The 22,681-nt window shown below is 54.9% G+C and overlaps 6 protein-coding genes across 6 annotated transcripts; 3 read left to right on the forward strand and 3 right to left on the reverse strand.

Moving 5' to 3' along the window:
- Positions 1-113: 113 nt before the first annotated feature.
- DICSQDRAFT_97956 (uncharacterized protein) lies at positions 114-3,791 on the forward strand (the record flags this gene model as incomplete). Its single annotated transcript, XM_007361325.1, has 5 exons — positions 114-293; positions 366-420; positions 475-848; positions 901-2,974; positions 3,031-3,791. 5 exons carry the CDS (start codon positions 114-116, stop codon positions 3,789-3,791), a joined length of 3,444 nt encoding a protein of 1,147 aa, XP_007361387.1.
- Positions 3,792-5,085: 1,294 nt separating this feature from the next.
- DICSQDRAFT_50197 (replication factor-a protein) lies at positions 5,086-7,395 on the reverse strand (the record flags this gene model as incomplete). The annotated part of the gene is made up of 9 exons (XM_007361326.1): positions 5,086-5,193; positions 5,261-5,353; positions 5,431-5,545; positions 5,622-6,000; positions 6,051-6,192; positions 6,258-6,322; positions 6,381-6,468; positions 6,522-7,041; positions 7,100-7,395. The coding sequence occupies 9 exons, from the start codon at positions 7,393-7,395 to the stop codon at positions 5,086-5,088; spliced, it is 1,806 nt and encodes a 601-aa protein (XP_007361388.1).
- A 439-nt stretch (positions 7,396-7,834) lies between these two features.
- DICSQDRAFT_49513 (Indoleamine 2,3-dioxygenase) lies at positions 7,835-9,224 on the reverse strand (the record flags this gene model as incomplete). Its single annotated transcript, XM_007361327.1, has 2 exons — positions 7,835-8,908; positions 8,970-9,224. 2 exons carry the CDS (start codon positions 9,222-9,224, stop codon positions 7,835-7,837), a joined length of 1,329 nt encoding a protein of 442 aa, XP_007361389.1.
- Positions 9,225-12,065: 2,841 nt separating this feature from the next.
- Positions 12,066-14,086, reverse strand: DICSQDRAFT_132272 (3-hydroxyisobutyryl-coenzyme A hydrolase). Its single transcript, XM_007361328.1, has 7 exons — positions 13,748-14,086; positions 13,611-13,692; positions 13,497-13,560; positions 13,374-13,441; positions 13,129-13,321; positions 12,663-13,074; positions 12,066-12,607 (listed from the first exon to the last, which is right to left on the reverse strand). Exons 1-7 carry the CDS (start codon positions 13,967-13,969, stop codon positions 12,167-12,169), a joined length of 1,482 nt encoding a protein of 493 aa, XP_007361390.1. The 5' UTR covers positions 13,970-14,086; the 3' UTR covers positions 12,066-12,166.
- Positions 14,087-14,294: 208 nt separating this feature from the next.
- On the forward strand, positions 14,295-19,792 carry DICSQDRAFT_97968 (uncharacterized protein). The gene is made up of 16 exons (XM_007361329.1): positions 14,295-14,489; positions 14,546-14,829; positions 15,476-15,575; positions 15,645-15,938; positions 16,010-16,248; positions 16,526-16,602; positions 16,852-16,972; positions 17,250-17,315; positions 17,434-18,551; positions 18,619-18,872; positions 18,924-19,026; positions 19,081-19,154; positions 19,289-19,421; positions 19,478-19,562; positions 19,617-19,700; positions 19,763-19,792. The coding sequence occupies exons 1-9, from the start codon at positions 14,311-14,313 to the stop codon at positions 17,736-17,738; spliced, it is 1,665 nt and encodes a 554-aa protein (XP_007361391.1). The 5' UTR covers positions 14,295-14,310; the 3' UTR covers positions 17,739-18,551; positions 18,619-18,872; positions 18,924-19,026; positions 19,081-19,154; positions 19,289-19,421; positions 19,478-19,562; positions 19,617-19,700; positions 19,763-19,792.
- A 196-nt stretch (positions 19,793-19,988) lies between these two features.
- DICSQDRAFT_97970 (cysteine desulfurase NFS1) lies at positions 19,989-22,467 on the forward strand. The gene is made up of 8 exons (XM_007361330.1): positions 19,989-20,305; positions 20,364-20,446; positions 20,499-20,630; positions 20,686-20,823; positions 20,875-21,363; positions 21,566-21,727; positions 21,789-21,985; positions 22,057-22,467. Exons 1-8 carry the CDS (start codon positions 20,119-20,121, stop codon positions 22,118-22,120), a joined length of 1,452 nt encoding a protein of 483 aa, XP_007361392.1. The 5' UTR covers positions 19,989-20,118; the 3' UTR covers positions 22,121-22,467.
- The last annotated feature ends 214 nt before the right edge of the window (positions 22,468-22,681 follow it).

Consider the following 22,681-nt stretch of genomic DNA (forward strand, 5'->3'; position numbering starts at 1 on the left):
TACGCTCCCCCCGTCCTCCTCCCTCCTCTCTCTTACCCTGTATCACTACCCCAGACCGTCTCTGCCAGGCTGACACGAGGAACCACGTCAAGACACGTGTATCACTACCAGACATGCCGAGCTCTACGCGCTACAGTTCCCAATCCCTCTCGGGCAGCCCGCCGCTCTCCGCGTATTCTGTCTCGCATGCAACGGCGCTTGGACCGCAGAAGCTCAACGTCGTTACGCGCGTTGCAATCGAAGGACGCGCGGAGAGGGGGGCTAATGGCGCGTCCATCAAAATGTACCTCAAGGTGCGCGTCCACTCCGTAACCACTTGCGCATGCGCGAGCGAGCTACAGTCACTAACGCGCTCTGTGGCACAGATTTCATTACCGCTAGACAGTGTTACGCCTGGAGCTACGATACCACTATTCCCTGGTGAGTGTCCCGCGTTGTCGTGCGAGTATGTATTGTAACTTGTCATTGTTGTAGAGGAGAATCTCAAGATTCTAGACTCCGCCGTCCACCCGCTGGACGCAAACTCGAACCCATATAACTTCCCAAAAGACTCCTCGCTCCTACACAAGGCGGCTCGCGCACTCAATCTGCCGGCACGTTCCCCCTACTCTTATGTCTCCTCGGCTGCCAGTACATCTTCGTCTTCGAACGATACTCCAGGCCTTGACGAGAAGTACACTGGGCAGATACTAGTGAGCGCGTATCATGTGTCCTACATAATACCCAAGGAGTTTCCCCGTCGGGAGAGTGATCCAAGAAGTAGGCGGCCGTCAACTTTCGCGCAGTTCATGGCCGCCATCGACATCTGGGCACCGTACATCTCGCAACCGCCCCATGCGCCATACCTTGTGAGCTCTGCATGTCAAGTGTTACGACTCCCAGCTCCTGACTTGCATCTAGCTATCGATCCCCGTTCCCCGTTGCCTATCAAATCACATCAGGCTGAAGATATTCCCTCCAAATACGCCCAAACCGTCCTCTTCTCTTGCATCTCTATCTTCTGCCGACGAAGACGCAAGCTCTTGGGATCTCACCTCTGATCCTCACGTCACCCGCAGCGCGTCGGCGCGGTTGTCTCGCTCGCATTCTTACAACAACTTTGCGGACGACGAATCTAGTGACGCGTCTACTTCGGCCGGCTTCTCTGACGGACCGGGGATACAAGGCTCATTCCCTAGCTCTGAACGGATACGGATTCGGTGGGCGCGCCCTATAAAGGCGAGTCAATTACCCACTACCAGCGACGGCCGCAAGAGGGTCGGTATCCGGGAGGTGAAGGGAGACATGAGTTGCACGGTACTTGGGGCAAGTAAAGGCAAGGGGCGGGATGCGTCAGAAGGCCTCGTAGTGCGCGTGCAGTACGAGGCTACGTGCAAAGGGGTGTGGTTTCCTGGCGTCGCGACCCTACTGGGTCTAGATGTTGCATTGGAGGCTGGTGACTGCGACGTCACTTGGGTACCTAGCTCGGAAGCCAAGTGGTCCATTAACGGAGGTGTCGCATTCACGGGTTACGCCATGGGTCCACCTCCGCTGTTGGCACCTTCGCGACAGCAGTCAGAGGAAAACCCGTCCATCTACGTGCTTCCATCTTCACCTGATGCTCGAGGAGCCGTAAACGGTGGACTACCCCCAGTACGCCACGACTCGTCGTCCTCGACCTCTTCGCTACTCCGGGCACCCTTACCGAATCAGCATGTTCCTGACTATTCCTTTGAGAGCTCACCTGCGTCAACTCCCATCTCTTCCCTCGCGTCCCTTCCACCGCTCTCGAGTCCGGAGCGCGATCGGAGGAGTAGAGCTAGCTCGATGAATGGTCGCTACACTGACTTGGAGACGATCGACTTCGATGAGGACGAAGTAGAGGCGCGCCCGCCGAAGGTCCCTATCACGATCCATCTGAACATGAACGACCTGCAGCCGCCCTCAAAACACGACTTCAAGTTCTACATCTCGGGCACAGTACTGGTCAAGCCTCGCCAACCTGTGCTCACCCTTGGACATAGACGATACACCTCCTCGCCCAACACGTCTCAGCCCGCTTCCGACAATGAGGCCGAGTCTGACGTGCTCGTTGTCCCACGCTTCCGAGTGCTCCATGCCGATCGGGAATACATCTCTTGTACCATCCGTAACGACGCAAACGACTCCACTCTGGACGTCTACAATTCCACGGGTGATATCCGAGACGCACAGACCCGCAAGACTGTGCTTCAGCGGGGAGGCCAAATCAAATGTGGCATAGACGGCGCGCGTATCGCACTCCGCCCCATAAGTCGGTCGATATCTCCGCCTCATCGAGGCAGGGAGGACAGCTTGGACGCCTTGAGGCCGTCGAGGGTGTCCCGCAGTCGTGCCCGCACCCCTAACGGGGTCTCAGGACGTTCGCATCGCGACTTGTCCCCATCCATGCTACGGCAATCCTTGTTTACGTCGACGCTGCGCACACCTGTTCGTCGAGATGGGCCTTTGATGATCCCCTATGTCACAACGACTATCACTCCTCTGTTTAGCGCCAGCTCACCGTCTCCGCCGAGATATGCGGTACGAGTAAATATGCCCGCTCCCACGGACGAGGAGTTGGAGTGGCTCGAGTTCGGGCTCGCATTGCCTCGGCCCGAGGGGAGCGCGCCTGGCGATCCACCTAACGTCGAGATTGCTAGCGCGAGCATTGAGGGCGTCCCTGTGCGCGTCTCGAGGAGGGCGGTCGTCAAGCCCGAGGGGAACGGCAACGCCGTGCCGTTTGGAGAGGCGAGCGCGAAGGAGTGGATTACGTGGGTGAAGGTTCATGTCGGAGATGCTGGCGGCAGGACGGTCGACATAGTCTATCTCGTCGACGGCGGAGAGGCTGTTGCCGGCGAGAAGCCGCAAAGCAAGATTCAGCCGACGAGTCCAGAGCCAGTCATTCTCAACGCTATGCTCCCGAGTTTTTCCCTGCCCGTGGGTGAACTTGACGTCAATGTCCCAGCGCAGAAAGGTATGCGGAGGACATCATTGATTCGTCCATGAGTTCAGCTCACAGTTAGCCTGCAGGTTTCAACGTCACGTCATGCGAAACGAACCTCAGCCATGAGCAACTGACAGAACAGGGACGCAAGCTCTCTCACTACTCCATGGGGGAATATTTTTATCCGAAACTTGTTCTCACATTCCTACCTTCTACGCCCGAGGTCGCTCAAGTGCAGCACAGCCAGTCGTGGTGGAGCTGGACTCAGCTTTTAACAGTGCTGCTTGCTGTCGTCACCGCCCTCCTTGCCATCAACCTTCGACAGACGCAGTTACAGCTCTCCGATGCCCTTCGATCTGGGAGTATACACGATCAAGATCACGCCGCCGGTTTCAAGGAAATGCCCCACATCCCCGACGCCGTCGAGACCATCACAATCACGGCGACCACGACCGTTGTTGCGTCCCCATCGAAGGAGAGTCCTACGCGGTGGTACTACCCGCATGCAGGCTCGCCTCAGGAGTTGGAGAACGACGGTCAAACTCGCGTTGCTGAGGCGTCGTCTCTCCCATCTATGCCCTCATCCGATGCTCCAATCCCCGCAACTCCGCAGATCCCAACACTAACGCCGACGCCCGTGCCCTCGCCGTTAGACGAGGGTGCGCTCGTCCCGCTCCATTACTTCCTCAACCCCCTCTCGATCCGCCTTGAGCTGCCGAAGATCGATTTTTCTCAGTTCCAGCTGCCCGATAGCGCGAACGCGACGCTGCACCAGGTGTTACAGTCGCTCGGCACAGTGTACCAACTCTTCAGAAAAGTATTGCATTATCCGCTCGACCCGCCATGATACGCTTATACGATATATTCGCTGGATGTCTCTCCCATTCATGACTATCTCACATATATTCCGTCCCTTCTGCAGTGCCGTTCACTAACATCACATGGATATGTACTGACGGTGCCCTCTCATGTCTTGTATGAAATTATTGCTCTTGTTATTGTAGTTACATGTAGAGTTACGATACCATAATGATTCGGGACGAAACAGTCGTTTCAAGCAGTAACCAGCTCACGCCGACTAATGTACACGATGGATCTTGCCAAACAAACATGATATCACCGATCATGACTTTCGGCACAGGGAGCCCTCAGCACTGCAAGTATGACCGGAACTAGTGTTGTAACGTTACTCAAGATGGAGCAGCTCCTATGCGGATTTGCAACGCGGATACCCGGATGCTGAAGCCTTGTTGTACACGTCCTAAGACATATAGTATCACACTCATTACAGAGGTGTCTTGAGATAGAATGATATCGTTCTCGGAGCCGCTCCTTTTACACGACTGCGTAATGGTCAGTCAGAATCAGCCACAGGCTATGTCGCCTTTGCTCAACCAACGAGCATACTAGATAGCTTGAATAGCAATGATCAGATCGAGAATGCATTACGGACACGCGGTCTTTCGCTCCCTCATTGATACAATCTCCAAAGTCTGCATGGTGTCAACCTCACTAGCACTTATCTGTTACATCCGTGCGCGTCCGAAAGAACAATAGGATCACTGGAGACATGACCACTTTATTGATGGGATATTAATGTACGGTAGTTGCTGCTTTGTCAACTACTTAGCTTTATTCATCTTGGACAAAATCACTCGCTTGTTCTGGTATTGTGAACACGTTAGCTTCACGATTACCTACTCGGAGATTGTCAGCAATCGGCCACCGCTGACCAGCGCTGACTCGCGACCTACGAGACTGCCATGTGCGTGCAGCTTGAAGCATCCAGTCAGTGTGAACGACGAGGCATCCATGCCAGCTCGCCGAGTACGGAAACCAACACAGCATCGTGCCGCAGAATACAACCTAAACCCGGATCAAATATCTACAAAAGAACTGCGCTTATATACTGACGCGCGCCCAGTACATATAGTTTAGCAGTGAGAGAAGTACTCACAGCGTTATGCTGGTGAATTACGACGCTGTACGACACGCCAGTAGGGCGCTGACGCTTGAAACTGCACAGGACTTGGATGTGCCCAAACTGATATTCAGCTACACGCTACAAGTACAAGGAATCGGATGCCAGTCTTGGGTAGCACACAGGATACAATGATCATCTAAAACAGGTATCGTACCGTTTACCGCGCCCAGTCGCTGGTGAGAAGAAGGTCCGCGAGATATTTGGCCTCCTCACGATAATTCAAAGGCAAGATCCGCGAGATCCCGTATCGCACCCGCGTCTGGTCCTGAGATCAAGAGAAACAGGAGCATTTCAATTTGGGGGGTAGCCACTAGATAGGAGATTACACATACGTTGTACGTATCCTGTTTCGCTCTGCATGTGAAGTTGAACGTCTTGCCGATCGAGGCGTTTATGACCGTGTTATACTGAAGTTCTTCGCGATCCTGTAGGTGTCGAGGAGCGCAGGTCACAACACCAATAAAGGCTGAGCGGCTAAGACATTCTCAAGAAGCCTACGCACCTTGATCTCGACGAGTTCATCAGCGGTCATCCCGAAAACGGTTTGGCCGACATCATTGAAACCCTGAAACCACGCTTGACCGGAGTAGTCCGAGACGGCCATCGCGACCATGTACCTGTGTAGGCAATAGTTCGGGAAGGCTTCTCTAAGTGATCCGGCGCAGGCAATTTTGACTACGGCTGTAAACGTACCTGTGCTCGGGCTTCGGGAAGGACTTATCGCACTTCTCACATCTCCAGCTCTCACCCATCTGGAGAACCTTCTTTCCGCACCCAGTCGTAGGGCACGCCGGGTATGAAATGTTGTCGCTCTTGATGTGCATGATCGTGGCTCGTGCACAGAAGTTATCTGGCTTATCGAACATACCAAGCTCCGACACCTTTACGTCATTGAGGTTGCGAATCTCTGCGCGGTCAAAAGTGATTCCTCCGCCGGAGACCATCGTAACGGTGTGCGACTGGAATTGTTGGTCAGCACCGGCGGCGTCATACCAGCCGCGCAAAGCATGCGCCTCGGGAATGTCGGGATTGACATGCATGGTGCTTGAGCTCATCATAGAGAGCGAGCGACCTGTGTAAAAGATCAGGAACACAGCTTGCATGGTGTTTCGCATGACCGACCTTGGAAGTCACCGACTTTGGCTCCCTTGAATGCGATCACGGGGTGGTCGTTCTCGTCGTACTGCTCCGCTTGCTTGCCCCACAACGTCATCCTGACGGAATATCCGGAGCGGTCAACGATGGTGAGTTCCCTTTTCGGGATCTGCCATCCCAACAATGTTAGACAATTGTATGACAGGTGTCAATATGAGTAGTTGCACGTACCACCTTGCTTGTCGCTTTCGAAGTGATGGAAGACAATTCTGACACATCCTTGACGACCCCGATCACATCTGTATTCGACAGATGTTTGTATTCCGTGAAGGAGGTGATGTCCCGTTAATCACTTACCGCAAGTGGAGTCCTTGGCCACATCTTGCAAGCTGCTTATGTTGATGAAGTTGAACTTGACGGTAGGGACGTCGGTGGCATCGTGACACTAGAAGATGTATGTTATGCACAGCAGAGATAGACACGCCTATGAATGCACACCTCTTCCACTTCAGTACTGCGCTCAAATGTGAGCTCGTACTCATTGTTGACGTTGGAGAACTTCTTCTTTGCAAGGTTGACCTTCGCCTTGGAAATCAGGTAGACCTTGCCGTCTTGCAGACGGTCATACAATTCGTCTACCGCAGCATTGAACGCTGTGGCCCTAATTTCGCCGCTCTCGTCCATCAAAGTCACGCTGAACAGCTTGCCCTCGCCCCTTTGGTTCGACCATGTACGGATGTCCGACTTGTTTGTGACACGTGCCTTGATCGTCCAGTGAGTCTGGTATGGGCTAAGACTCTCAATGGGATAGACAGCAGCAGCCCGTCCACCGCGGCCGGCCTGTGTTTGCTGACGCGCGGGAACAGCGGCTGCGGCAGGCGTGGTGGAAGTGGACGGGCCAGGGGTTACGGGTGCACTTGCGGGAGCTCCATCTTCACCGCGAGGCTGCAGTGCCTTTGGAGAGCCTATTTTCTCCGCATGCTTGACCAGTACTTTGAGAGCGAGGATGATCAAAAGTCTCAGGGCCAAGACGCGTCAAAGACGCGGCCAAAGCTGGACACGGACGAGGAACTCACCGCTTCCCTTGAACCAGGTTCACCGAGAACTTTTCGATCGTCGCAATGGTCCCCTTCGCAATTTGATCTTCCTCCACAATGTAGTTCATCTGCGTCGCGAGCATCGACTGGAGGAAGTGCTCCCCATCGGACACGATCACGCGGTAGCGGTCTTGAGTGGGACCGCTGGTGGGAGGAATCTTCTTGAAGGAAAGGAGCTGCACGGTGGGTTGTATGTTGAAGAGTTGGTCATCCTCTCTGACGTTGTCGTTGATGCGGGTGCAGATGCCGGCAGTGAGCTGTGGAAGGTCAGACATAGTGGTTGAGGGAGAAGAGACGCGTCGAGCTCCTCCGACGCGCATCGCTTATGTGGACGCGTTCATTACGTAAGCTAATCGCCACCTCGAGGCAACCGCGCCTTCTCTGTGATCCATTTTCACCTCATACCTCTTCTGTTGCTACATAGCTTCCTCTGAAGTCCGCCCGGATCCTGCATTGGTGATATATTAGTCACTTCTTGTGGATTGTACCGGGGAACACGTCTAATATTGGGTCCAACGGGGATTCGTACGCTACACTGAGGCCATCTAAAAAAAACTACAAGTCTAGGCTGCCAAGAACAAAACCGGATACAACTATTAGGAGGGTTACAGTAAACATTCACGAGTAAATATTCACGCCAATACAATACTATTCTAGGGAATGTTCTGATCTATACGTCTTCTATTCAGTTCATATGTTTTCGCCAACCCAAGTCTACTGGTCATGGAGCATCGTACGCTTGGTCGCGTCACGGCCCGCCTTGAGGAGAGCGGAAACAGGGTTACCACCAGTCCCCTTGGACCGTCCCTCTCTCGTCACCGCGACGTCCGGCGCGCCCATCCACTCAGGAGGCTGCGACCTCGCCTGGGAGACGATGAAGAGCGTTCCGGTGATGATGTGCGTATCCCTGAACTTCTTGAGGGCATCCACTGCCGCGTTGTAGGGCGCGCGAAGCGCAGGAGTCCGCTGACATACGTCCCGCACCTGACGCTTCTGTACCTCTGCCAAGTACTCGCGGTGCTCAGCGGGCATGTACAGGCGCATCTTCGCCATGAAGTTCGAGCTTGCCGTCCGTTTGTTATCCTCGGATGGCGCAGGCTGGCGGGCGTGCTTCAGCGCGTGGTCGACGTCAAGGAACGCGTCTAGAGCATGCATGACTGAGCTCTGACCGGCAGAAGCACCGCTCAGATGGGGCGTGCTGTTGGGCGGGACGCCCTCGAAGACCCAGGGAGAGGCATCCCCCGAGCCGTTCCACCAGGGACGAACAACCCAGTAGAAGGTGTGGGGATGGACAGTCTTTGGGGCCTCCTTCAGAGTGGCGGCCAGGTCATCAATGACCCTGACAAGCTGCTCGAAGTCACGGATGATAGACGCGACGGCATTGCGATCCAGGTGACAGGCCATGTTCACCACACGTTCGATGATCTGCAGCATCTCCACCCCCTTCAACTCGGCCGCTGCAGAGAGCAGGTAGAAGTTCTCTTCCGTCTCGTTTCCAGAGAATACGTTGATGTAACGCATGTTGTCCAGCGATAGCGGCTTGTCCGGGTTCTTGAATTCCCAGTTCCAGAGGACAGTGTCTGCAAAGGTGAGGACGGGCGGGAGACTGATCCTCTTCGACACCTCGCAGAGGGGGACGGCGAGAGGCCTCGGGATGATGGTCTGACCTTGGGTCTGTATGGTGGGGAGCGAGTGAACGTAGAAGTGCAGAATGCAGGTCAGCACGTAGTGTGCACGTCGCAGAGTCCAGATGTTGCTGCCGAGGGTTTTCACGTCAAGGAGCGGCCACTACATAACATTGTGAGTGCCCTGATAACATTCCATCTATGACGTGACTCTAGACGCTTACATTCCTCACGCGGTGTCGCCACTGTTCGGCCTGCGCAGCCTTCGCGATCGCCTCTTCTCCTCTATCAGCTGCCAACTTGAGGACGCTCCGTGCTTGTACAAGGGTCCGCTCCCACAGCGCAAAGTCTCCTTCGAGTTCCCGAAGCGGGCGTCGCGGGAAGAAGCCCGTCTCGGGGTCGACATCGTAGGCGTCGCCGTTGAACGTCTGAGGGACAGCGGACTCCGTAAGGCTGGTGCGCAATGTGTTCAGGTCCATGCTGTCGAGTAGGCGGTTGACCATGTGCACAGGGGAGTTGACGTTCATGACTGGAATGTTATGCGAATGAATAAGGTTGGTCGAATGTGACGTGTGTGAGTGTGGAAGGAATGGGACGTGCTGTTGAATGGCTCTCTATCCTGACATCTACCGCTTATATATGTATACATAGGCGTACGCAGGTCCCAACGAATGTTTGCCTTGGCTTGCTGGTTGTCTCACGCCCTACCAGGAGAGAACCAACGCGTCCCTTCCTCTAGGGGCGTTCCGACTCGCTCAACAACGGATCGTCCTTACACCGCAGATGGGAACAAACTACAGCCTTTGGAACTGTGGTTGTCTGCAAACCTACCAGCGCCCATGCAGGTCACAGCGTGTTCCGTAGACCGCTCGCCAGAAAGATCAGGCGCGCAAAGGGGAACAGCCGAAGTCTTTGTTGGTTCGCCACAGCGTTTGTGCCGTCCGGTTGTCACCTCACAGCCGATTACCCTTGTTGGCGCGGTTAACTAACCATCGTGGTGAGAACACAGATACGCATTTTGACCTAATCATCCCATTTCCGGGAGTGATGTTTTAGATCTGTAACGACGCCTTACGCTGAAGCACAATCACAAATGTATGCATATCCCTTTTGCCCTCCCTCCCCTCATTCCGCTCATATGACTCGTGGCTATCATTCTTCTTTGTCAAATACACCATTGACGTATCATATGGACAAGAGTCACACTGTGCGGCATACATCAACGCCCTCAGATAGGCGGATTCAGTTATAGTGACGCTTCAGGCCACTGACACATAATAGTGGGCCTCCTAACCGCGTCGTAGACTCGAGATCTCGCATGCAAGCTGTGCCATCTTGCGGACCAGAGCGGACACAGCAGCCCTATAGCCCGGCAGTGCGTCGAGCGCCACTCGACTATTCCAACCATACCACTCTTCATCAATTGAGATCGGGCGCGCTCTTGCCCCTTCCCACTAGTTGGGAGGTGCGACCGGAGGTCTTGCCCGGACGAAGCATTGCGGTATATCCAGTCCCTCAATTATGTCGAGCGCGGTGATACGGGTGTACCGAACGGGCTTGCATCTTGCCGCTGCACGCCCGCTAATGGTGTGGGTCCTCCTGGGACTATCACTGCATGCGATGCCTAACACGGAGGCCAACGAACACATCACCGCTCCAGATCAGATCCGATTCGCACACCCGCGAGGCGTCTGTAAGCCCGTCACTAGCCGACTTCAAGAGGCGGCAGCTCGGGCTGCCGCAACGTGACGACGAGGCCGCCATTCCGACAAGTTCGCAAAGTAGGCGGGTGGGCTTGTGTGCGTCCGCAGGTGCCAGTCTGCATTACTGCGCCTTGCATAAGTCCGTGAACGCGCGGATTTTTTTCTCTCCGGCGTCTACCCTACCCGACCTGCCTAAACAGGCTACATCACGGTTACAAGCATGGCAGAGCTCCCCGCTGAGTCCGCTCGCTGGACTGGCATCGGCATTCCCAACTTGAAGCTTGAAGGGTGAGCATGCAATGAATCCAGTAGACTCGGCCATACTCGGAGTCATCCAGTTTTTATGGTGCGCGGAGATAGCTTGCATGAGGGGCAGCATAGTCACTGCATGAGAAGTGAATTGGGCCCTTTCCAATTAATACATGACTTGTGACATTGTGTGCGGTCAGATTCGAGTTGCTCCTAGTACCTGAGCGCTGTATGTGCATATCGTTGATGAGATACGTCGAGGATGTGTCACAAGGCATGTCGAAGCCTCTGCACTGACTCAGGCATGTCAACTGCACCTTGACTATGGTACCTCCCGTTCAAATCAGTGTACAGGATCCCCAGGGAGGACCAAAAGGGGCTGAAATACAGACATGAAAGTACCCAGGCACCCATATCCATACCTCATCTACCTGGGTACGCGTGTGGTCAACCAACGCCCCTTCAGTGAGGCCGTGACGCCCTGTCATGGAGTAGTCCTGTAGGCTGATATGGCCTGTTTAGGCAGGTCGGGTAGTGTAGACGCCGGAGAGAAAAAAATCCGCACGTTCACGGACTTATGCAAGGCGCAGTAGACGGGTTGACCGGACGCCTCGGACTCGGAGGAGTTCAGGCGCTTGCTTGCAATACTTGTCTGGCCCAGTCCATCCCCGTGACAGTGGTAATGATATCGGTGTTGGGACCAGCGTGAACGAGGGTCGGGTGACGGCTTCTCGCCACTTCGTAAACGCGAGGAACTATCTGCGCACGCGAGGCGCAGCCGGAACACGGCGAAAGCCTGTGGTTCTCACGGAAAGAGACTCGAGGCGGCTGCGAACCAGGGCTTATGTAAGTTGAGTCTAGTCGAGCTGCCAATTCGTGATGACTTGCCGTTACGAACCACATATGTTCTTGAAACGAGTTCCGGTGAGTTGTAAGCACTTGTCCCTCTATTAGGGAGGGCAGGCGAGTTGAAGAGACTCGACCCGGCGCAACATGATTAGATCCGTACTTAGGAGAACCTTCTTGATGACACGGCCGGGGCTGATGTCTCCGACGTCATGATTTTACAGTACAAGACATACCATATGTACCATGTCCAGAGTGGTGGGGCATCCACTTCGTGTAACTGTGTAAGTACAGGTAACATCCGAGCGCAGTTTGGATAATTGACGGATGTCATACGTTTTGTGACCTCATGTAGCGCCCAGAGGCGCCGCTGAAAGTAGAGTACACCGAACAGGGTAGAACGTTGACCGTTGAACGGGCAACGTGCGGCGTTCCTTGGCATGCTGGGAAGACGTAGGCTTGAGGCATATCCTGAGATTGTTCCTCGGATCAACACCTCGTGCCTGGGGGCCGGCAATGTAAGGATAGGGAAAATATGGCATTGTGCGTCAGATACTAGTAGTGTATGTCACGGTGGGAGGGGCAGAGTAGGCGTATGATATGTGGCAAGACGGCAAAGTGTATCAATGCCTCCACTGTAACCACTTCTTGTCCGTGTGCTTGTCTTGCTCAAACACGCACTTGCGATCCACGACCTCAAGAATCTTCTCGCGCACGCCGGCCTTGCCCCCGCGCATGCGGGTAAACATCCCGAGAAGCTCGTCGAGAGTGATGGTAGTCGCACCGCTGTTGCGATGGCTGCCGTCGACCATGGAGCGAATCTCTGCCTCCGTGGGGAGGGCGAACTGCATCGGGTCTGCGAGGTCAACCGGCTTGGGCAGGTAGGATGGCGGGGCGAGGGAGGGCACGTTGCCATTCTCTGGCGAGTATTTCTTGAAGAATGTCTCCAGGATTTCGGAGTCCTGCACCTCGTGGATATGAGCGGGAGACCACTGCGGCCGTTCCTTGATTTTTTCAATAAGGACAGCAGTAACACCGGTCTTGAAGTCAGGGCTATCGCCATTCTGTATGCTGGCGGTTATCACGGAAGTAACAACGACGAGACAAAGAGCGGCATACGCAGAAAGCGGTTGCGATATTCATTTCCATCTGCAGAGCTTCCAGGAGCGTCATCTGTTTCCCGCGGCGGACGGCTGTCAGTGCCACCTTCAAGCTGGTAGGGCTGCGTAGCTCAAGCGTATCCAGGGTCTGCGCCGCCCACTGCCGCACGCTTTCGTCACTGTGACCGTTGGAGATTTGAGTGAGCTCCGCGATAATATCCTCAACGGTGTTGTGCCTGAATGCTGAGTCCAGGGCCGCACGCTTTGCGCCAACAAAGGAGGTGGAAACCTCGTCCGGTTCCCGCTCGGCGACCTCTTGTTCAATGAGGTCGTTGATGGCCCGGTAGGTAGGCTCCTCCAATGCGGCAAGACGCTCAAGCAAGGCAGGAATGCGTCTTGATGGCACATAGTGTGTGGCGAATCCATGTTCACTGCAGATCAAATGGTGAGCGTACGGCGGATCGGAGTAGGAGGGAGCTCCATACAATACCGCCCTGCCTGAAATCGTGTCACCGGTCAAGGCCAGGTAAGTTCCAATTTCACCGTCCACCCGGGACAAGAAGTAGCTTGCTCCGACGTCGGGACAGTAGCCGATTTTGGTCTCAGGCATCGCGAAAACGGTTTTCTCAGTCGCAATCCTGAATTGAGCGTTGACGGAGAGACCGACACCGCCTCCCACTGCGCACGTTGTCAATCAAGGACATCGGAGAAGCACCGGACATAGACATACTAGTGATGCCATCCATAACAGCTACGTATGGCTTTGGCACGGCAGCGAGTATGTAATCCATTTCGAACCTAGCATCCGGATATCAGTTTGAAGACAGTTATCCGGTGATGTCGCAAGACCCACTCGCGGTGGAAGAAATCTATTGCCTTCGGACGAGTCTCAGCGTCGCTCGCATACCGGACGACGGCTGGGGATGCTTATTAGTACACCGGAGACATGGATAGAAGGACGACTCACTCTCCACATCACCCCCAGCGCAGAAGGCCCTTCCGACGCCACGTCCGACTATAACTTTTGCTAGATTTCCTTGACACCATTCCTAGGAGCTCCGAATTCACGGAGGAGTCCACACAAAGACGGAGATGGTAACTCACCTCGACCTGTGGGCGCAGGATATTGAGCATGGGCTCGTTAAGCGCATTGAGCTTCTTTGGGCGATTAAGGATGTATGTCCGAACTGAGCCGCTTGATTCGAAGAGCACAGGTACCTCATCAGGGGGCTCGACTCTCGGTTTGGGGGCCGAGCTGGAGGTAGACATGAGGTGACGACTGATGGCAGCCGTACGCTGGGCTGCAGTGGCTGAAGGGCGACTCATTGTCCTCAAAAGAACATTACGCGCATACATCTGGCAGAGACCAAGACCAGAGTAGTCGGCGACCAAGGGCAAGAACGGGCGGGAGCGGGAATCCGACACGGACGGTGGAGGGAGCCTACGGACAGCTGACGGTCAGACGCGCACCACATCCGGCAACGCTCTTGGCCTGCAGGCGACCCGGCCCGGCGGCAATGCGCGTCTGCTCAACTGTCTGCTCCCCGACCCCGGCGATGGGATCGCATCCAGCTTTCGGTCCATCGTCTCCTCCTTCTTCTCCTCACACCATCATCGTCGTTCGGCCACCCTGAATATCCCGCTGATTGGGAGCGATCGCCCGCTCAATGGCGCCCGAACTCCCGGCGGTGGGTACGCGCCTTAACCATGCAGGCTCCCTGGGAACCGTCAGGTATGCGGGCGCAGTCGACGGCACACAAGGACTGTGGCTCGGAGTCGAGTGGGACGACCCCAGCCGCGGAAAACACGATGGCGTCAATGACGGAAAGCGCTATTTTACCTGTCTGTGAGAATTGTACGTTCATCCACAGCTCATGCACCATTTCCTTATGCTCCTCCTAGCGTTCCGAATAGCGGATCTTTCATTCGCCCCTCTGCTGCAATCTCGTACGGCGTGTCATTCCTATCCGCTCTCACCGCCAAATACATTGAGACACCCCATGGTGGCGCATTGTCGGAGAAGATTGTTCTAGGGTCCTCGGGCGGTGCTATCGAGGTCGAGGCTGTAGGCCTGAACAAGATCAGAAGCAAGCAAGCTCGCCTGGAACGCTTACGGGAAGTCAGCCTGGATTATGAGAACGTTTGCCGGGGCGATGCGCCCGGAGAAATACAACGAACTTGTCCAGGTATGTTTTCCGCGGACCCCCACATAATATTGTCCAGTATGGTATGCTCCTTTCCGAAAAACGGTTGGAAGAGATTGCCTCAAGGTTCAGGACGCGCTAACTGACTTCGCGTCTGATCCGTGGGCTGTCGCATAATCCTTGATGCTGCACAGGCTCGCCACCGCTCTTAGCCTCCGCAAATTGGTGGAAATTTATCCACACGTCAGATCCATCGGTGCGACGTTGTGGTTCGTCCCTAGTAGCGGCAGACATTCTCCTTGTCTTGTTCAATCAACTGGTCTCACCATCCCCGGTCTCGCCACTCATGACACATACGTCGCCTATCTGAGCATTCTGGCCCTGAATGATTTTGTCCTATTGGGGCCAAAGTTTTAATTTCACTGGCGACAATATGCTTGGTGTTGCTTGATGTATACAGGGGTCAGACGTGCTTCCGAATCTGTCGGGTCGTTGACAAGCCGCATGGCCCCCAGTTGTCCCCTCGTTACTAAGCCGTGTTTGCACCTGTATAGTGAATCGTTCTCTTCTAACCTGGGCAGATGCATTGCTATCCGTCAATGCTGTCACCACACCAGCGACAGCATCTCATCTCCCTGACATATCTATGTATTTCGCATACAACCCGTTCACCATTCCATCTGTACAGGTGTCCGCGGTCTCGACTTATCCAGGAATCTGATCTCCTCTTGGGATATTGTCGCGGAAATAACGTCCGAGCTTACCGATCTCCGGAGCCTCCGCCTGAAGTAAGCGTCGTCATAATAGTTCTGGTGGTGTACATGGCATGTTACATGGCTGCTCACCAAAAATTACAGCCAGAACCGTTTGTTGCCCCTGAGTTATCTCCGTCCTGACTCTACAGCTTTTCATAAACTCGAGGAGCTGCAACTTAGCGCTACCTTATCGACATGGAGGGAGTTTCAAGCTCTGTTGCCCTTCATGCCTGCCCTTAGGATTGGGGAGCTGGGATACAATAGACTACGACTACTATCGGGCGATCCGGGGTCTCTACCGAGTATTTCTTCTCCGGCCCTGCAAGAGGTCAATCTAGATGGAAATGAGCTCAGCAGCTTTGTTGACGTCCGCGAAGCGGTGAGCAATCTACCGGCGTACGTACCAGTACCTCCACCACCCACATCTCTCACGAATAGCACGTCTGACTCATTGACGTATCCCACAGCTTGCAGCGGCTCGTCCTCACCTCGAATCACTTTTCTCAACTCCATCCGCCGCCGCTAGAGCCTGAAGGAGACGTCACCGCTGGGACACCCGGCGGTGCACAGCCCTCTCCGCTCGGAGGGCTCAAGCATCTTGCGCTCGCATTCAACAGGCTTGCCTCGTGGCGCGACATTGACACGCTTCCGCGCTGGTGCCCGGAGCTCGAGTCACTCTCGCTTGCGGGGAACCCCCTCGTTGACGGTAAGTGTCCGAATCTGATGACATAGCTCGTTTACAACGTATTCCACATGTCTCACTATCCGTGTCGCAAAATGCCAAACTACCCTTCACCTCTGTTCTCGCGCCGACGATCGTGACTATCGTTGCTCTGAATGCGACTTGCATGCATATTTTATATGTCGGGCGATGACGTGATTCGACCGACGCAAATCGATTCTCCTCTACACACAACTGGGTTATATTCCCACTATACATTCAATCGGTGGCATTCTGGATCTGGAACCTCGCATCGCTCCAGATCCCAGTCAAGCAAGCTATGCTCGGGCGTACACCATCGCCAAGATTCCATCGCTCAAGGTGCTTGATGGTGCCGCAGTGAGTCATCTATTCCTCCTGCTATGCACATGAATTGTCCTTGTCCGCCCTATTCCTGCCATTACTGTTCTCGACATCACTCCTTCTGTCTTCAATACTGCTCCGGTTGCTGGGCCCATCTGGCGAGGTACTACGCACTAGCGTACAGTCACTAGTCGTTCGACCTGTCCTTTAACGACCAGGCTCTGTATTTCAAATCGTCAATGTGGCGTACGCAGTGCTCGCTGACCGCATCGATATCCATAACAGATCTCCCCTCGCGAGCGCACGGACTGCGAACTCCTCTACCTCTCCCATATTGGGAAGCAGACCTTCACATCTGACGAGGAGAAGAGGGCCGCCCATCCGCAATGGGAGGTGCTGTCAATCAGTGCGTTCATCTCGATCGTTACAACCTAGAGCACCGCTGACCGTTTTGCTCATCCGCTCCAACACTCTCCGTGATACTATGCACGTCTGTCCGTCTGCTACATTGTATTCCCTTGCGTCGCCAATACACCGATGGCCCCCGCGCTTCTAATGTCCTTGTACTTTGTTCGCTTCGCCGGCGATATTGTTTCTGATTCTCACGTTCCAACCACACTCCACGACTGCCACCATCGTTCACACCCCCAACGCACTCCCGAACGCCTAACACCGAATCGTAGAACACGGTGTGGCGGATTCCCCAGTTGCGGTGGTAACCTCGGACACGCTCAGCAGTCGCCTCATCAGTAAGAGATCTCTCTCTTTATTCCTTTCCCTCTCCCCCGTCCTCGGGGGACGCGGTCAGATCGTTACTGACATCAAATGCTTCGCCTTCCTCTCGCCAACCTTCCCTGATTGTCTCAGGTATTCGGACCTATTACTGCTCTACCGTGCCCCCGCAATCGCTAGCGGCAGACGAATTGGCCGCCTACTTAGACCGCCGCAAGGCCGAGCTGACGCTTCGCGTGCTTTCGAGCATATCTGTTAGGACTCTCCGCCTGAAACTCATGAAGAGTTTCAAGATTCCCAAGGCGCAGCACGCTGCTGTTCGGTTATGGATGGTGATGCCCGACGGGCATTTCGTGGAGCTTGACGCAGAGTACGCTGAACGGGACCTCGCGTATTGGGGGGTGGACGAAGACACGCAGTTTGTACTCGTAGACGAATGAACAATGTATTCTTTCCTGGTCTAACACGTACAGGAACTCAACATATACAGGGACTAGAATATGCAGGTCGCTGCAAAAGAAGTCTCTCACGTACCTGTTGCCGCCGATGCCTCCTGTTGTCATCCCGACATGTCATGTCGCGATGTCGATTATTGTGATATCCACGGACGGAGCAAGGATTTTCGCCGGATCCCGACAAGAGAAGAAGCCATTCGCACGAGTAAGCGCGCCCATGCACGCCCACAAAGCTGCCGCGACGTCCTGGCCCATTATTGAACGACAACCAGCCAGCCCCGCGAGCGTCTCGACGAGGAACTCCGACAACCGACAGGAGACCAGCGCAGATAAAACGGTCCTTGTTTTGCCCGCTATATCGGCACACATCCGACGATACCTTGAATCAGGTCCATCCGTCTTGAGGCCAACGAGTAGCGTGCAGCCAGTATCCAGCAGTGGAAGGTCCTCGGATACAAGGAGATAAACGGAACTCGGCGCCAACTCCTGCGGTGGGCCTGGACGCGCCGGCGGAGAGAATGTGGAGGTTACAAGACGGCGGGATATCCTTCGAGCTCGAGATACACGACCACTCCTTTTCCATACAGCAGAAACCTATTCAACCGAAGCGAGGGAAGTCCAGAACGCCTTTTCGGAACCCCGGGTCCACAACGCCAACGGATTTCAATCCGGAAAACCATGGCCTAATCCTCAGCGTGCCCATGTGTTATCCCCGTTAGCGTGCCTCGGCGGCCTATCATCGACACGATCGTCCCTCTCGTCCCGACGGCGATCGTCCCTGCGTCTGTCAACATCGTCCCTGCGGCGGTCATAGTAAGGATCAGGGCCTCTTCGGTCATCATAGCCACCTCGCCGATCATCGTACCCTGCAGGCCTTCTATCATCATCCCTCTTAGGAGGTGGAGACCTGACGGGGCGACGATCATCGACTTCAGTGCGGCGAGGAGGCGACCTGGAGCGTTCCCTGCGGTAGCCGCGGTCGTCCCTGTGACGATCTTCGCGGTGCCTGTCATCTCTGTAGCGGTCGTCGCGGTACCGGTCGTCGCGGGAATACCGATCATCGCGAGCGTGACGATCATCACGGCGGTCATCACGACGATAGTCATCAGCCCCACCACGCTATAGATGTTTGTTAGGATTGGTGGAGAAACGATACAAGCGACTGCTTACCTCACGGTCCAAGGCAACACGAACGGGCTGCCCACGGAGGTCACGGCCGTCAAGCTCCTTAACGGCACGCTCGGCATCCTCACGCGACAGATATTCCAAGATACTGCAAAGACGTAAGGATATGCCGATGTAGATGGTACGGAATGCGACGACTCACCCTTCGCCTGGAGCATCGCGATCTATGTCAGCGTAGGAAACGCTACCGGCTTCGCGTCCGAAATCTTTCAAGTCCTGGGTTGAGATGCGATAGTCAGGGCCGGAGTCCAAGCATACTTAGTGGCGGAGTAGGAGATAGGCCATCCAGGAACCATCGTAGGCAATAGCTAATTCTGCAAAAAGAAATTGGTCGAAGATGAGACACGTACCTGCCAGCTGGTGTCGCGGGAGATGCCCGATACGATCAGGCGGAACCCAGGAGGCCGTCTGGCGCGGGAAGCACGCTCAGCTTCGTACGGGTCGCGGCGAGGACGTGTCTCCTTAGCGAACTCCACGACGATACTACTGAGTGCGTTAGCACGGGCAACCTGGAGCGCTACGTGGGAAAAGCAGCATACTTGGCGCCCATGAAGCTCTTGCCATTGAAGTGCTGAAGAGCATCCTCGGCGTCACGGGAGCTTTCAAACTCGACGAAACCGAAACCTACGAGACGGTATGAGTATGAAGCAAGAGCAGGAAGGCAGCACGGTGACGAACCCGTCATGACGCGACAGTCAACGATACGACCGTAGCCGTCAAAAAATTTTGAGACGTCCTCTGAGCGAGCATCTGGGGGCAGCTCTGTAAGGTAACAACGATGATTAGTTTGGTGTGCTATCAAGTGAGCAGCGAAGAGGACGCACTTCCAAGGTAGAGACGACGGGCCATTGCGGAGTGGGGAGAGGGAAAGATGGAGATGGGGAGAGACACAGGCTGCGGCGAAGATTCAACTCATCCTGTGACTGGTCCGTGCGCGGGACAGCCAACCAGATCCGCTCTTCCTCATATGGTGCTAGTTGGAGCGCCCATGGGGTCACAGCTGGGGCGTAGCCTGGTGGAGGACTGGCTGCGACCAATCACAGGGGAGAGCCGAGAAGACTAGTTCCTAACCTTCGGCATATCTCCGACTCCCGTGACGGATGCGGCCGCTGACAGAGGAGTCTTGGGTCGTTCATAAGTCACTTATCAGATAACTTGTGCCTCTTGCTCGTCGTCCACCATGTTGTCTCGGCTTTCGACAAAGTCCGGAAAGGCCCTCTGCCGTTCAGCCCTCCGCTCCTCATTCGCCAGAGTCGCGGTCAAAGATGAACGCAGGTCGTTCGTTCAGCCCTCCGGGGCGGATCGGGCTAGCGTAGTCGATGTCCCCTCGGCTTACCAGGAGGATACGGCGTTTGCGCCTCGAGTCGGTGAGCGACCGTCGCTCAACATTGCAGTAAGAGAGAGGGTTTCACAGTATGCTTGCAGACATGTTTGGCTTCAAGCTTGAGGCAACCCGCCGCGAAGGTGGTGCTCAGGAGCAAGCTCGTCCAATCTATCTAGACATGCAGGTAAGTCGCCATGGGTTGGCACTCGCACGGTTCTCTGATAGCAGTTCTCAAGGCCACCACGCCTGTCGATCCACGAGTATTGGATGCCATGCTGCCATATCTCACCGACCAGTTTGGCAACCCACATAGTCGTACACATGCATACGGTTGGGAGGCGGAAAAAGCAGTTGAGGATGCACGCAAGGTGTGTTCAGTAGCCCCTAGCATCAGTCTTGCTGACATCGACGCTTGTGGTCAAGCACATCGCCGACCTCATTGGTGCCGATCCCAAAGACATTGTCTTCACCTCTGGCGCCACGGAAACCAACAACATGGCAATCAAGGGTGTTGCTCGTTTCCACAAAGACAGGAAAAAGCACATCATCACGACCCAAACAGTATGTCTGTCTGTCTCACACATAATTATTCCATTCTCATGTGTGCTTCAGGAGCACAAGTGCGTGCTTGACTCCTGCCGCAAGTTGCAGGAGGAAGGTTTCGATGTGACATATCTCCCCGTCCAGACGAACGGAGTAATCCGTCTCGAAGAGCTTGAAGCCGCAATACGCCCTGACACCTCTCTTGTTTCTATCATGACCGTCAACAACGAAACCGGAGTCATCCAGCCAGTCAAGGAGATTGGCGAGATCTGTCGCAAGCACCGAGGCGTCTACTTCCACACCGATGCAGCACAGGCTGCTGGCAAGATCCCCGTAGATGTGAATGAGTGGAACGTCGACCTCATGAGTATCTCGGGGCACAAAATATATGGCCCTAAGGGAGTCGGTGCTGCGTACGTGCGGCGGCGACCCCGCGTCAGATTGGAGCCCATCCTCAGCGGAGGTGGTCAGGAGCGTGGTCTGCGGAGCGGGACTCTTCCTGCGGCGTTGGCGGTTGGCATGGGAGAGGCAGCGAGGATCGCGAAGCAGGAGATGCCCGTAAGTTCACTTCTGTTCGAGCCGCCTTGATGATATCATGCCACGCAAACCATACAACTATTTGTCGGGAGCATCGTGGCGCGTAGCTCGTCTACGAGCAGAACGACCAGCCTTGCAATGACACTGCGTGCAGGGGTACTGAGCACTGCAGTCTGTACAGTTTGCGGTAACATGAATCATTTGCTGACTTTCTTTGTTACAGCGGGATCGCGCTCGCGTGAAGCAGCTTTCCGACCGTCTCATCAACAACATCAACTCGCGTGTCGAGCACGTCGTCCGTAATGGCGACCCCAATGGATACCCCGGATGTGTCAACCTCAGCTTCGCCTACGTCGAGGGTGAGAGTTTACTTATGGCGCTTAAAGTAAGCCCACATCCCATGGTACAGCATCCTTGCGCATATACTGACTTCTTTCCGCTATCAGGACGTCGCGCTCTCGTCGGGCAGCGCGTGCACATCCGCATCGCTTGAACCATCGTACGTTTTGCGCGCGCTTGGAGCCGCGGAGGACATGGCGCACTCGTCACTCCGCTTTGGCATAGGCCGCTTTACCACCGAGGCCGAGATCGATTACGTCGCGGACAAAATAGTCGCCGTCGTCGAGCGGCTGCGCGAAATGAGGTAGGTTCCGCGTCCTCCCACGTTCTGCTTCCACATGAGCGTACGTGCTGACCACATGTTCTCTTTCGCAGTCCCTTGTGGGAGATGGTCCAGGAGGGCATCGATATCAACTCCATTGACTGGTCTCAACACTAAAACGGCTCGACTTTGTAAATGGAATCGTCACCTCCCTCGACTCCCATGGCATCCGACAGAGCGCACTTTCTCGGATAGTGCCGGACGTCCTACGTGAATGCATCATCTTGCTCTCTAATGCCACGGGGTTTACGTTTGTGCCCGCGTTTGCCACGAGTTCCTCTTGAACAGTCCTATCCACCTATATTCCATTCGTACCATTCGTAGCATACGTTCGCCTGGATGATCAGAATTGCCCGTGTATTATGTGCACCTCCTGCGGAATCCAGTAATGCCATGCCCAGTTTCTCCAGGCATACATGACGACATTTTCTTGATTGTGTTCTGTAGTGATTCAATCTATCTCCGTGTCTCTTCCGCGAGCTGCCGGTGATCTTGAGAACATCACTTGTGCTACCCTGGTCCAATGTCGCCCGCACTTCGTATTGAACACCATCCCGTTGGATGTTATTTCCGTCTGACACCTGCGCGTGACCCTTTCCCTGACTGTGGGACTCAAGTGCACGAACAGGTCACCTCTGGTAGAATATCCCTGAGACCATTCGCATGCTTACTGTCATG

Source organism: Dichomitus squalens, assembly GCF_000275845.1.
Source record: "Dichomitus squalens LYAD-421 SS1 unplaced genomic scaffold DICSQscaffold_2, whole genome shotgun sequence".
Taxonomy (NCBI): domain Eukaryota; kingdom Fungi; phylum Basidiomycota; class Agaricomycetes; order Polyporales; family Polyporaceae; genus Dichomitus; species Dichomitus squalens.